This window comes from Pogoniulus pusillus, chromosome 15, assembly GCF_015220805.1.
Source record: "Pogoniulus pusillus isolate bPogPus1 chromosome 15, bPogPus1.pri, whole genome shotgun sequence".
NCBI classification, from domain to species: Eukaryota; Metazoa; Chordata; class Aves; order Piciformes; family Lybiidae; genus Pogoniulus; species Pogoniulus pusillus.
In genome coordinates, this window is record NC_087278.1 from 10,619,847 (window position 1) to 10,634,384 (window position 14,538).

Genomic DNA, 14,538 nt, shown 5'->3' on the forward strand with positions numbered 1-14,538 from the left:
CAAATTAAACTCACTGCCTTCCCTCATTGACTACTTGGCGGGGGGAAATGTATCTTGAAAGTTTAATTTGTGGTCTAAACATGTTCTTTGCACTCCACAGCATGTGAGGACCCAAATGTATGGGGTAGGAGATCTAACTCTGTGAAGGAAAGTCCTTTTGGCTAGTCCTTGGGACTACGCATACTTTGTCACAGACATCTTGCCTGTGGCAAGCCATGATAGGTTGGACTGGATGATCTTGGAGGTCTCTTCCAACCTGGTTGATTCTATGATTCTATGATTCTATGATCAGCACACTCAGGTCTTCCAGCATCGTCTCAGGGCTAAAACCCCAGTCCTTTTGTAGAGGTGCTCACTGTGCTGTTCCACCAAGGAGAAGCTCTCAGCTGACCAGCTTGGTTTTCACAGAGCATGCTGCTCCTCAGGCAGATGAGAAGCCCTTTCCTGGTCCTGGTAGCTGTTGCCCATGTTCACTAGGCTGTCACTGCAGCGACTCGTGTTACCACTCCTGTAGCAAGCTGACCTTGCACCACAGTTCATCCATCCTCCCGGCAAGCTTGTTTGAGTGGAAGAATGGCACATCACCAAAATAGTCATGAGTGAGAAAAGTGCGCCCCCAAGTCCCCCACTCCCTCCTCTATGTGAAGCTGGTGCAGGTACTGCTCCTTTCCAATTTGTGGGGTAGTGGTGTGCCATAAATGGGGAGGACGTTGAAGAGCCAGCATGGTTTTGGGAAGGGCATCAGCTCCAAGTGGTAAGGGACGAAGGAGAGCGTGCTGGGCAGCCAGGCACTTGTCAGCTGCCCTTGCAGTGGTGAGTAGTGTCCCATGGCAGGAACGGTAGCAGACAGCTTTCTTGGCATCAAGCTAGGAGCCTTTCAAGAATAAAAATGCAGTCTCAGGTGAATCAATACAGACTTTTAGTTAGATACAATCTACCATCAGCCTTATTTTTTGCTCAGTAATTAGGAAGAAAAATTTAGAGGGATAAACTCCCTCAAACTCATTGATGTGTTGTCATTCAGGGAGCAAGGCCAAATACCCTTTTATTCTAGTCATGGAAAATCTCCTGACAGGGAAAGAGCCTTTGTGCCAGCCTGGATAATATTAACTGTCCTGGACTTGGCAAGGACATGGGTCAAGGGTAAAAAGGGCTGGTCAACCTAGCAAGGCTGGATGTTGTAAAAAGATACTGCCTGTAAACCAACACAGCGTTGGGGCTGCAGATGTCATATTTCTTCCCATTCAGGAAACTTCTCATGGTAAAGGTATTTTGAATCAGAGTTTGATTTACAGGGGAGTTATTTAGAAGTAAATTAGGGAATAATCATCCTGCAAGAGACACCTCACAGCATATTTACAAAGCAGTTTTAATTTAATGGTGAAATGTGTTCTTTGACCAGATTTGCTGGGATTTCTCTTTGGCATTATGCCATTTTTGTCACTTTCAATTCTCTTTCTCTGAGATAGTCCGATGTGAAGAGGTGATCTAGTGAAGGATAGCACTCTTTCTCTCATTGGGTTTTTACACAGCCTTCCAATACTCACTGTGGTATCTGACTTGGGAGCAGGAATGAAATCAACTTCTGTCAGATGCTGAAGTCCACCAAAGTTGCCAATTTTTTCATGTTTCCTCCATTTTGCTCGCTGGTTCTGGAACCAGATCTGGACATGGATAAGAAATGAAAGGCCAAGAACTGAACAAGAGATGAAGGAAGGACTTCTCACTTCCAGCTACTTTTCTTCTTGAATGTGGGAAAAAGTTGACCTCTGGCTCATCAGAACCAGGGACTGAACCTAAAGGAAAACATTGAGTTTGACAAAGCATCTTTCACATTTTACATAGCATATGGGATGCCTGGGCTGTCAGTACAGCCTCTTTCCCCTCACAGCTTATGGCCAAGCCAGAATCTCCCTGTTCAAGAAGAGGCAGTGCCCCAGCATGTAGCAGATCCTCCAGGGCTCTCCTGGGAAAATGGATCCTTTCACAGTCAAAGCTTTCAAGCAGTCAAGGCATTTCATTTTCCCTAGAAGGTGCAATTTGTTGCATGACAGAGCCCTTTAACCCTGTTCCCAAGTAAACAGATTGGGAAAAGAGCCACTTGTATGTTTTGCTGGGCTGCAGTAAAAATGCATTCCTAGTGGAGATGTAGTAACAGGGTTCTTCCTATCTTTAGCTGGTAACATTTTGAAATTCACATAAGGAACCTAAGCAAAAGACCCAAGGGGATGAAATCTTCTAAATCACTCAGAAGTCTGTTTTCTGCCATCTTCTTTTGCACTAGAAATCAGACAGCTAATTTTATCAGTGGAGTTTCTTTTGTCAGTTAGCTGATTTGACCAGTTTGGCTCCTGGCTAAGGCACACAGATATTTATTGTGCAGCCATGGTAGTGCATCTTTCTGGATTGCTGTGAAAAGTTGAATTCCCTTTTGACTGTAGATTTTAGCTGGCTTGGGAGCTGGCTATTTGAATGTCAACAAGTGATTCACATGAACATGATCGATTAGTGATCAAAACATGTATGTATTTTAAACCAAATAATGAGCAGATCAGTTGTCTCTGCATCTCTTGCCCAGCAAGTAATGGGAATATCAAAAGCCTTCTCCTATATTGCTGATAGTTAGAAGGATCCATGGTTACTGAAAGAAGAGTTTTGTTTTTCTGGGTTTGTGTGTGTTTGAGAACTGCTTTGCCTGTATAAACTGCTTCATTTCCCTTTCTGCCATGTAGCAATTATATGGTGAAATGGTACCATAAAAATGACTCCTCTTCAACACTGACAAAGTGATTGAGAGAGGAGGGGGAGACTGAAGCCAAAATTCAGCTTCTGATGTACTCCTTCAAAAGTCTGCACATTGGATAAAGTCCTCACTAAATTGATGTTTTATTTGTTCTTTATAAAGGCAAAGCTGTGATTACAGATTGAACTTCTCATTCTGCCCCACCTCTTTCCCCCCTCCCCACTCTCTATCACCTTTACCCTTTAAAATTTCCATCCTGAATTCCTCTATCAGGATTTAAACTTATTCCTCCATGATCTACCTACCACAGATATCAAGTTAGCGATATTATTTATTCTTGAGTGCTGCTAATCTTCATTTTTGCAGTGTTCCTGAGCTATGGCACTCAGGTAGCACACAGAATTCCCACATGTGTCACAAAAGCCACACCAGTGCTAAAGTCAGGGAGGGACATGCCTGAGATATCACAAAAGGCTCACTTGCCCTTTCAGTGGTCAGCAGATTCTCCAAGCAGCCAAGGACTAAATCAGAGTGCAGAGGGAGAGTAGTGTGGCCTATATTGTAGGAATGGCTTCCATCTGTTCTCTGCAAGACTGTCTGTTTTTGTTCTCTTATAGACACATAACCAGTGACCCAGAGAGCATGTTCTACTAAAGAATCAGCATTTTCATTATTTTTCCAGTTCCGTCCTATTTTTACCATTTCATAGCACGGTCATTTAAAATTTTACTGATTAGGTAGTTGGATTTCACCATTGTATCAGTAAATAATTCCTATGAGAGACCACCTTTGAAATGTCCTCATTTGCAATTGGACACCTGTTGCAGAATGAGATTTTTCTGTTACCGCTGACACTAGATCTGCTCTGTTTTCTTAATCCATGCAGGGTGCAGGACCAAGGCCAGGACCTTAAGTGACATGCTGTCAAAGTTAGAGAGATGGAGCTGGGATTGTTTAACCTGGAGAAGAGGAGGCTCAGGGGTGACCTCATTGCTGTCTACAAGTACCTGAAGGGAGGTTGTAGCCAGGTGGGGGTTGGTCTCTTCTGCCAGGCAACCAGCAACAGAACAAGGGGACACAGTCCCAAGTTGTGCTGGGGGAAGTATAGGCTGGATGTTAGGAGGAAGTTGTTGCCAGAGAGAGTGATTTGCCATTGGAATGGGCTGCCCAGGGAGGTGGTGGAGGCACTGTCCCTGGAGGTGTTCAAGAAAAGCCTGGATGGGGCACTTAGTGCCATGGTCTAGTTGATTAGCTAGGGCTGGGTGCTAGGTTGGACTGGATGACCTTGGAGGTCTCTTCCAACCTGTTTGATTCTATGATTCTATGATTCTATGATAGAACCACAGACTGGCTTTAGGTTGGAGGGGATCTTTTAAAGATGACCTAGTCCAGCCTCCTTGCAGTGAGTAGGAACATCTTTCACTAGATTAGGTTGCTCGAAATCATGTCCAACCTCATGTAGCACACTTCCAATGATGGAACATCCACCATTGCTCCGGGTAACCTGTTCTGATGTCTTACCACCCTCATTATAAATAATTACTTCCTTATACCTGGTTTAAATATACCCTTTCAGTAATCTCATCATAAAAGATGACTTTGATTACACCTGTTTTCCATAAAACAGTGTTGATTAGCCTTAAATATATTACTCTTTTAAAAAGTCTTCATTAGCAGAGGCTCATATCAGCTTTATCACTGTTCTGCCAAAAGTCAATGTTAGGCTGACAGCCACTCATTATGTGATTGTCCTCTTTACCTTTTGAGTACTGACACAACACTAGATTTCTTCAAGGTCCCTGGAATGTCTCATGTGTGCCAGGACCGATTAATTGTCAGTGCTGATGGCCTAAAGTGCTTCTAAAGCAGCTTTTTAAGAACTACTGGAGGTAAGTCACCGAGATGTCTGGGTTTAAAAATATCTGCCCATAGCTACTGGTGGTCAACATTGTCATTATGGAAAAGTGTTTCATCATCATGACCATGTAATTCTACCACCTTACTTGACATATTTCCAGGGATAGAGCAGAAATTATGGATGCCATTTGCCATTTCTGCATTACTCTTGATAGTCTCTCTGGTTTTGTAAATAACACTTTTTGGGTTGTTTTTGTTCTTAATGGGAGTCTGTTGAGTTTCTGATGATCTTTAACTCTTGTGGCCTGTAGCCTTCTGCTTTGCTCATTATTTTTTAATATAATTTCTTGTATCTAATGTTTAACCATCCAGCATTCTTTGTAAGTTGTTAAATGTAGGCATACACACCTGCAGGGCTACATTTCCAGCTATCCACTCAAACTCTTTCATGGCCATCATACTTTTTGTTTCTCAACTAGAGGACATAATCTTTAGCACAGTTATGAAATGTTTCATTTAGTTACCCAATAATCCGTCACTTTTTTTTTCCCCAGATAAATTCTCTCTCTAATTTACACAGATTTTAGTTCTGTCAAAACTACTATTTCAAAATACCAAGAGCATATACAAATTCTTTGCACCCTATTTTATTTGTGTGGCAAACGCAATCAACCAACCAGACAACAATTTGTAACTAAGTTGCTCCTCATTTTTACTTCTGTATCTGGTTTTGTCTTTACTAGCCAAGATGAGGCCCAATGCAGAATTTCCTGTGTCATGTGCTACATTGCCTGAACTGGGATTTTGCCATCTGCAATTCATACACGAGGGTATTTTTACTTCCTTTGTATACATCTCAGGTTTATATTTCCCATGATAACTCTTTTCTATTTTTTCCCCTTAGAGCTAATAAATAACTTTTTAAGCACAAGATTGTCCTGTTCTTTTATGTGATTTTCTGTTCAGTTGGGAACACTGACTAGTAGCCCAGCTTGTGCTTGATACCACTGGAAATGTGTTGTGGGTGCACTGGTATTGCTAATGGGCACATTACAGCTATGCTGTTCCAATTCTCCTTGCCACCTAACTATGAAGCAGTATCACCATGGTTAGTCAATAATCCCAGGCATGTCATAGTCAATAGAATGCTCTGTGTTTAACTTTGATTTTTTTTGAGTGGGATATGTGCATAGAAGAGCAGTGATGACTCTAGCATTATGCCAGGTGCAGAAACTGCCTCATGTAAAAGTCATCACAACAGCGTCTGGTAAACAACACTGAATTCCAATACACAGTGGTATGTATGTTTTAATGTATCACATTTCATATGCAGTAAACACTTGGGGTCAATTATGAGCTCAGTCAGGAAGACTACATTGCAGATTGGAGGAGGGGGGACTTGGATTCGTTTCCCTCCTGCACTGACATTGCCACCAGGGCATTTATAGCCTGTAACATCAAAACACAGAACAGTAAGAAAGCATTCTGATCCAGGCAGTTGTTTTCACTTATTTGTGGAGACTGTTGAAAATGGAAGTGGATGACAGTTTGTCCTGGATGTACATTTGTTTATAAAAGCTTGATAGATGGACAGTTTGTCCTGGATGTACATTAGTTTATAAAAGGTTGCTAGATGATTAATAAATACTTTCATAAATGGCTGCTTTGCAGCTACACAAGTCCAACAAGTTGCTCATAACCATCTGTAGCTCCTACTTGCTGTGCATTTAGTACATTTAGAGCTCCTGTTAACCCTTGGATTAATCCAGTTTGGTTAGTCCCAGCTGATTGAAAAATCTTTCTTTCCTCCTGTGTAAAAGGAGAACAGTGATACTGGTCTCCTCTGTAAGGTAACAGAGAGGTCACGTATTTCATTAATGTTATCACCCAGGCATAAACTATTAGGAATGTACTCTGAATAAAGAATTGATGTAGTGAATATAGCCTTTTGGAGATATAATGTACCTGAACTCTGGCTTCTGGGAGGTTTATCTTTGCTGCCAGTTGATTGCGAATGTGGACATCAGGGTAGTGAGTCACTTGGAAAATCTTCTCCAGTTCCTGGAGCTGCTCAGCTGTGAACGTCGTCCGAATTCTCCGTTTCCCTTTCCTCTCAACTATGCAAACAAGGAGAGGTGTATCACAGTTTGTAGGAAAAAGCCACAGGGCCACAAGAAGCTTCATAGCAATTTCTGTCATTGCTCTGCAGCTGGGATGGCACCTCTGACACCTTCTAGAGATGTACTTACCATAGCCGACTCTCTCCTGATGCAACAGCGAATGCAAATGAACTCATATCACTCAATGAGTGAGTCAAAAGTGCCCATCTGCAGTACTAATTCTATGGATCCACTGGATGTCAACAGCTACAAAACTCTGTGTGTTTGTACTACACTAGTCCTGAAATTTGTTTGTCATCAAAGTCCTTTAGCATTGGATCAACCTTTGACCAGTTTTTGCTCCTGACACATGCAGGAGCAATTATCAAGACATCTGTTGATAATTTCTCATCACATGTTGCCTATTGTGAAGAAACCCTTGATGTAGATAAAATGAAAGAGTAGATACTCCATTTTGTCTTGCTGCTGCTCTTGTGCCTGTTAACAAACCATCCTTCTTCCAGCACATATATTTTCTACCCCTATCTTTTTCTGTCATAGTGGTCATACTGAGCTTTCCTGAGGCTCTGAGGTATTATTGTTCCATTGGCACACTACTAATTTTGATAAATTTTTTCCTCTTGTATCTCAGCAAGACCAAAGAATATCCAAAATGTAAGAACTCAACCATTTCACACTGACTGACCACTACTCTCTTCCTGTACCATTCCCTTGGCAGTATTTAGGAACAGCCAACTGTTTCACCATCTTGTGAGAGTGGCATTAAAAACCATTACTTTGCAAAGAAAAGTCACAATATTCTCTTGACTGCACTGTCGTTGCATGGGGACTTACTAAACAAAATTAATCTTAAGAACTATAAGGGTCTTGAAATCCATGGAGCAACACATGGGGAACTGTGGATGCTATAATACTCTTAGGCTTCTCTATTCCTTCACCTGCTGTTGTGTGATCACACCAAAGACATCTCTCAGCACTCCTGCACTGCTTTGAAAATGTCCTCCTGTACCTGGATTTTTTACTTAGGCTGTGAACTCTGCTTGCTAACTGATCTAAGTCAGAATAAGGTCTGAGTTTGCAGTGTTGTTATGTGTGGACTTTCTAAACAAGCTTAATCTTAAGAACTATAAGGGTCTTGAAACCCATGGAGCAGCACATGGGGAACTGTGGATGCTATCGTGCTCTTAGGCTCCTCTGCTCCTTCACCTGCTGTTGTGTAATCACACCAAAGACATCTCTCAGCACTCCTGCACTGCTTTGAAAATGTCCTCCTACACCTGGATGTTTTCATTTAAATCATGAACTCTGCCTGCTAATTGGTGTAAGTCAGAGTAAGGTCTGGGTTTCTCTGAAATTATTCCAGAAAGGCTGACATCTGGCAAGGAGGAGGAGAAATGAGCAACAGAAGTGATCTCTAGGACAGCTGATTTGTAGAATTTGGAGTTCAGACTTGTCCAAAGGCTGGAACTCTGATACACAAATGAAATCCCTTCCAGCTGACACTGAACACCCAGCACAGAAGCCATGCTCCAAGGGTTGTGAGGCAAAGATTTTTATTTTTAGTATTTTTTTTTCTGCTGAATCTGGAAATCTGCATCCTTATAGGAGCATAAGAAATCTAACATCACTAGTGACTATCATGAGCTTGCTACTCAATGACTGAAGAGGTTGGCAATGACACCACGTTGCTCAAGAAAATGACCTTTTTGAATGCTTTGGGTTTTCCATGTTCTGATGACAGCTACTAATTCAAACTATGTAGCTAGATGTATACACTTCCAAATAGGCCCAGTTAGCCAGCAAAGGCTACCTTAGTCCCTCAAAGAGAATTTGTACTTTCTTTCTCCACCTTTTTGTTTTTTCCTCTCCACCATGAACATAACCTTTTGGGAAAAGCAGTGAGAAGGGTATCTAAACACCTTGGCTAAACTTTACTGCCAATCAGAAGAGAACATATTTCATTCTGCAGTCAAAAAATCACTGTGGTTCTTTTGATACAGAAAATAATGGAATAAAAAATTCTGTCCATTGACTTGTTAGGATGGTACCTATGACACAATACCTCAAGGCTAAAGAGTGAATATATTCCATTATGAATATTTCATCTTTCCTAAACCTTTCATGTACCTTGAAAGGAAAGTAGTCATGCAAGAATGACTGTGGAGAGTCATTTATCATAAATGCTGTCAATACTTTCATATCTCAGGAATAACTTAATAGAGCTGATGTCCAACACAGTTAAGTCCCTATCATTAGACTTTTCACTGGCCTATCAAAGTGCAGTTGACTGCAGTCCTAGCCTCTGCCCCAAGAGAAAAATATTATTTGTGTTGGATCTTGCTGGCTCTACTGGGACAGAGATCTGAAATGAGAATATGTTTGTGCATCTATGCTGAAGATAACAATGGGCACCCTTGTCTAAGAAGCCTCAATGACAAAGTTGCAGCTACTTGAACTTTTCTGAAGATGATTGTGGGTGGGATCTATTGCTATATAGAATAAGAGGGAAATGCAGGTAGTGAGAATACAAATCTCAGACTATGTTCACAGTGGTGTCTCTTGTCTGGAAGATTTTCATTTCATACCTCTCTGTGGAGGGTGGCCTTCATATCCTCCTGGGAGATACTGCAGACAGGTAAGATTGAATACCAAACTGATATTTTGTGAAGCACATCATGTTCTGTCATACAGCAATGATTCTTTCTGCTGCATTTGTTTCATTACAACGTATGGTATTTGTATTTCTCTTGCACAGAAAAACTCATATAGCACATCCTGACAACAATTAAGTTTGCCCTGACCTTGTCATGAACTCAGAAATTTGGGGCCTCACTGAGTTGTCCTCTACATCTCCCTGAACATTAAACTGAGCTTCTGTCTCTATCCAGGGTAAAAGAGTGGCTCAACAAACATGGAAGGAACTGCAATCTACATCCAGCATTTCAAGAGAGCAGCAAGAGATCCAAGCTCAAACTGTGACCACCCCCTTGCTTGTGTGGCCCCATCTGCACATAAAGATGTGGGATGCTGCAAGGTTCTTTTGCTGACACGTTTTATATGCCTGGGCAGTCTACATACCTTCTATCAATCTGAAAGCTTTCAGGAGAAAGAGAGCAAACCTGCTTACCTCCTGGAAGGTTTCTGAATTAGCAAAAACCCCAATGTACTTTGAAATGAAAAAGTACTTGATAAATTATCTGCAATATCATTTCATGACTATGCAAAGCAAGAAAGAAACTTTCTACACTGTGAAGTGTAAGATGTCACACCAAATAATAATAATAAAAAATATATGGTTTAATATTCCACCAGAATACAGAAAAATAATGATTTAGTCCAGTGTAAACTCTTCCTGTCTCATACATTAATCAGGCTCTGCAGAATTAATATCACTGAAGAGGACTATGATGGGACTGAAGTGAAAGCCAATGACCAGCTGAACCAGACCTCATCACAGCGGACACCATACAAACAGCAATGATTAGTTCTTCCCTGTAAGCACATATGGTGACAGCTATCATCTCCTTTTTGTAATAGAGAATCAAAGCTGAGGCAAGAGTTTTGCTATCCAAACAAAAAACTACTACTTGAACTAGAAAGGAATAGCTTATATTATTAGCTGCAGAACCTCTTTATAGAGGGTATGTTCCTATGCACCCGAGACGGAGATGATGATGTGGATGTCTATCCTTGGCTACCAGCATAACAAATTGTAGGTGCTGGCAGGACACTTGGTACTGAGTACATTGGATTAATCAGCCTAGATAAACTCAAGAGATCAGCTGCTACACTGCAATGCAATACCATCTCTGCAGGGTCAAGGTGTGGAACAAACCTCATAGTGAAGATCACAAGTCTGGAAGGAGAGGCAAAGACTACCCTACAAAGACTATAAAATAGAGAATAGAGGAGAAGGTGACAAAGGTTGTGCACAGCTGGTCTAAGTCTGGGAGGAAACTTAGTTGAGCTGGGCCATCTTAAAATAACTTTGAGCTGGATATACTGCCTTCAGCAGCACAGTATTTTAAACTGTGGTGGAGATGGAGTGGGGAATTGATGGGAAAAAGAACTCCCTATCAGTCCACTCATATATCCTCTGTGTTTTTCCTTCTTGAAAGGTGAACTGCTCCATAGACTTATGTAAGGAGAGGGTCTACACAGTGCTCAGAAGCATCAGTTCTACTGAAACCAGATTTTTCAAAGCTGAAACTCATCAGATTAAAAACAAAAATACAATAACAAGAGGCCAGCTATGGGCCAGTAGAGACTGAAGGACAGGTTTTGATTTCAACTGGAAATGAAGTTTAAATTGCCAGCAAAATAGATTTCTGTGAACTAATCAAGGTTTTTGCCAGTAGAAAAATCTAGAAATGTGCATTTTTTTTCCCCAACAAGTAATCAGTCATTCTGGTTTTGTTTCTTTTTTAATTTATATATCTATATAAAATAAAAAGAACAACCTATAAAAATATCAGAACATCTGAGACTCTGTGTTAACATTTTCTCTTACAAGATGAAACTTTCTCTGACTGTAGCTTTGATACTTCCCTTTGCCTTGGGACCTTAGCTTAGAGATCCCATAGCAAACAACAGCATTCAGAATTACAGTCTAATAAAGAATGTGGGTGGAAGATATAAGACTAGAAAGTGTTGGAAGTGTAACATTGGCTTTACAAACGTGGCTCTAACATCTCTGGGGAAATAAGTCTGTCTGAGTTTCCTGAGCTTTTTTCTATGTAAAAACTGGGGATATTCAAGTGTGCTTTTGTACTTTGTGAAAGTCATTTGCAGGTTAGCTGATGCTGAAACCAAGCCTGAAAATACCAGGCAGCTAAATATGTCAGCATTAGCAGATGCTTAGAGATACAGCTGTCTATACATTGCCTTACTGTTGACATTGGAAGGGCCAGATCCAACATGCTGATAAAGCAATATAGCTTCTTTAAATTCAGTAACAGGCAACATTTGGCCTCTGCAGATGTGGATTTATTATTAGGCTAGACTTAGAACAAATTCAAGCATTTGATTTTTGCAGAAATACAGATTGGTTTTGAAGGTGTTCAGTGAAGGGTTGAGACCAATGAGTACAACTTGCAGCAGGGAAAATCCTAACTACATAATAGGAAAAAATGTTTTTACCATGAAAGTATTTTGATGTGGGCCTGAAGAGTATGGAAAGTATCTCCTTGGAGACACTCTAGCTTGATTGGACAAAGGTCCAAGCAACCTGATTGAAGCTGGCCCTGCTTGGGAGCTGGGGTTGGACAAGATGGTCTCCCAGAGGTCCCTCTCAGATTGCTTTGTTTTATCTCTAACCTCTGTATATCCACATGTACAGGAGTGCCTCCATCATTCCTTTCCTAAAGAGTAAAGGAACTTAAGGCTTTAATACTAAACTCAGCTCAAGGAATTTGATTAGCAATTTCTTATTTACACAATTTTAGCTTAGCATATTATGTCTTACTTTCACTATTCAGTATAACACAGCTACAAGATATTAGAAGTATGAGCAAATCAATACCCAAGACTACTTCTTGTACCTGTGTTTTCTAAGTGAGAGATGTACAGCTGCAACAAAGGCAGGCTTGAGCAAATGCATTCAGGACTACAGTCTGCAGTAGGCAACTAGCCTATGGTGCACCTTGCACTGCTGTTTTTCAGCTTCCCTGTATACCTGAACCAACTAGATAAATGCTACCTCAGGGAGATTTTTGCAATGGCATCTTCCATCTGCACTTAGTCCATTAATAAGCTAAGGCTGTGTCAAGCCTACTTGGTCTCATTGCATAGGTGGAGGGATACACTGGAGGGATAAGGGGCTAGAGATCCAAGAGATGGGCTGGAAGCAAGTGCAATACATATATGCTTCAGAGTATATAATCTAGATAGATGAAAACTGGTAGGATCAATTTATCTTGCTGCAATTCTCTTTGTGACTTCTGGACAGACACACTCTCATGCTATGTGATAACTAGATCCAAAGATCTTGCTGCTGCTTTGACAAGAAGAGAGAAAACAGCTACATAAGCAAGCAATTGGCTTAAGCTGCTTATTCCAAGAAATATTTTTCAGTTTGTGCAGAACATTGACTGTATCATTTGTTTCTCAGAAACAAACTTAGGGGTGTTAAAAAAGAACCTAATCTTATCTGGTTAAATTCTGGTTTTAGTTTTTAGCCTCTTTTAAATATTTCCCCCTCTCTCTTCTTGTTAATTCAACCAGTTACAACATGTGGGTCTCCCAGTTAGCTCCTTCTCATAGCTTTTCTGAATGTTGTTCTCTTGTGGTGACAATCTGCTTATGGCAGCAAAGCCCATAGCAAAAAAAAACCAAAGACAATTGCAACTCTATCAAAGAGTTATTACAGAGTGCTGATGGCATCGAGACAAAATATTCTTGTTTGTGTACAGAGATGGGTCTGTGGCAGTCCCTCTGCTAGTTTAAAAGGTGGCTCACAGCTTTCAAAAGGGTTTGTGTTGCAGTATTTAGGTTGTTTGTTGGCAGTGGGGCTAATCCTTGTTAAGGTGACTTTTCAGCTTCTTTTAGGAAGGGCTGGCATAGACAGTGAGGCTGGGTACCATGTGCTCTGGATAGCACCTCATCCTAATGAAACCCAGCTTTTAGCACCCAGTGGCTGCCTGTTCAGGTGTGGAAGAGAAGCACAACTTGACATTTTAAAGGCTTGACTTCCCTTCAGTCCACAACTCCTTAAAAGAGAGTTGCTTCCATCCTGGTGCGGAGCACAGTGCCTGACCACCTGCTGGCAAGGCTGACATGCAGAGAGGAACAGACTTCAGGTGATATAAGCAGGAATGCTAAAAAAAAAACTCCAAGCTGTGCTGTGGCAGCCAGGGGAGTTTCTGAGTCTGCTTGTCAGAGGAGATGGCAAAGAGTAGGTAGTATATATGAAGCCATTCTTGTGGACAGTTCATCGTGGAGGATTGTGCTCACTATCAGCCTGAGCCTCTGGTGAATTCAACCCTTCCCATCTACCAGTAAAATCTTAGTGTTTGCAATTGTTGCTGCCCTAAAACGGTTCTGTGCCAAACTTATAGTATAGAGGTCAGCAAAATACCTGGCAAAAGAAGAATGCAGGACGTGGTTTGAGAAACGCCAACTGACAGGGGTGTGTGTTAGTTCCCACCATTTGGTATCAGTTGTCTACCTAGAAAAAGCGACCTGCATCTTCATGAATTCCCTCAGGTCACAGTGGATTTGGGACAGGCATATGTGTAGTTCTTCCAGTTGGCTAAATCTGAAGATTTCATTGTAGTGGTAGGCCTGAGCAGGCCAAAATAGGCTTGTACATGTCCTGGCTTGCCCAGGCATGTTTTTCTGCTCTCCCTCCTTCTGTTCTGGGGAGAAGCAACTGTGAGAAAGAGGACAAAGATCCTGGAGTCACTGAGTCTAAGGATTCTGGCCTGCCCAGACTTGTTTTCATCCCACGGTAAGCAAGATACACACACTTAGCTTGTGCCTGTCTTGTGCAAGGCCTATGTTTTCCCCAAATTTGGGTAAAGCAAGCCTATGGTTTCACCTAATATGGTCAAGCTTGGCTAACTGCCATTCTGATTGGTTATTCTGTGTCCAAGGCCCATTAGTCATGGGCCGTGTTGCTGAAAAGAGTTGAGCAGGTAATGCAATGTGCTCTGCCATTGTATTCATGCCTGCTGATGCCTGCTGTTATTGCTCTCTGTTGCTGACAGTATACTGCCTTACTGCATCTTGCCATGCTATGCTAAGCTATAAGCTGGCTCTGTCACAAAGTAACAAAGTCTGATGCTCTGAGTTTGTTTGCCTGGAAACTCCACTGCCTTG

The 14,538-nt window shown here is 41.4% G+C and overlaps 1 protein-coding gene across 1 annotated transcript in view; it reads right to left on the reverse strand.

The window, feature by feature from the left end:
* Positions 1–637: 637 nt before the first annotated feature.
* Positions 638–14,538, reverse strand: part of ISX (intestine specific homeobox) — a 31,301-nt gene continuing 17,400 nt past the window's right edge. Inside the window, exons 3-5 of the mRNA XM_064154806.1 lie at positions 6,566–6,717; positions 1,548–1,664; positions 638–874 (exon numbers count right to left, since the gene is read on the reverse strand). Coding sequence (XP_064010876.1) covers positions 638–874; positions 1,548–1,664; positions 6,566–6,717 — 506 coding nt within the window. The remainder of the gene's footprint in view (positions 875–1,547; positions 1,665–6,565; positions 6,718–14,538) is intronic.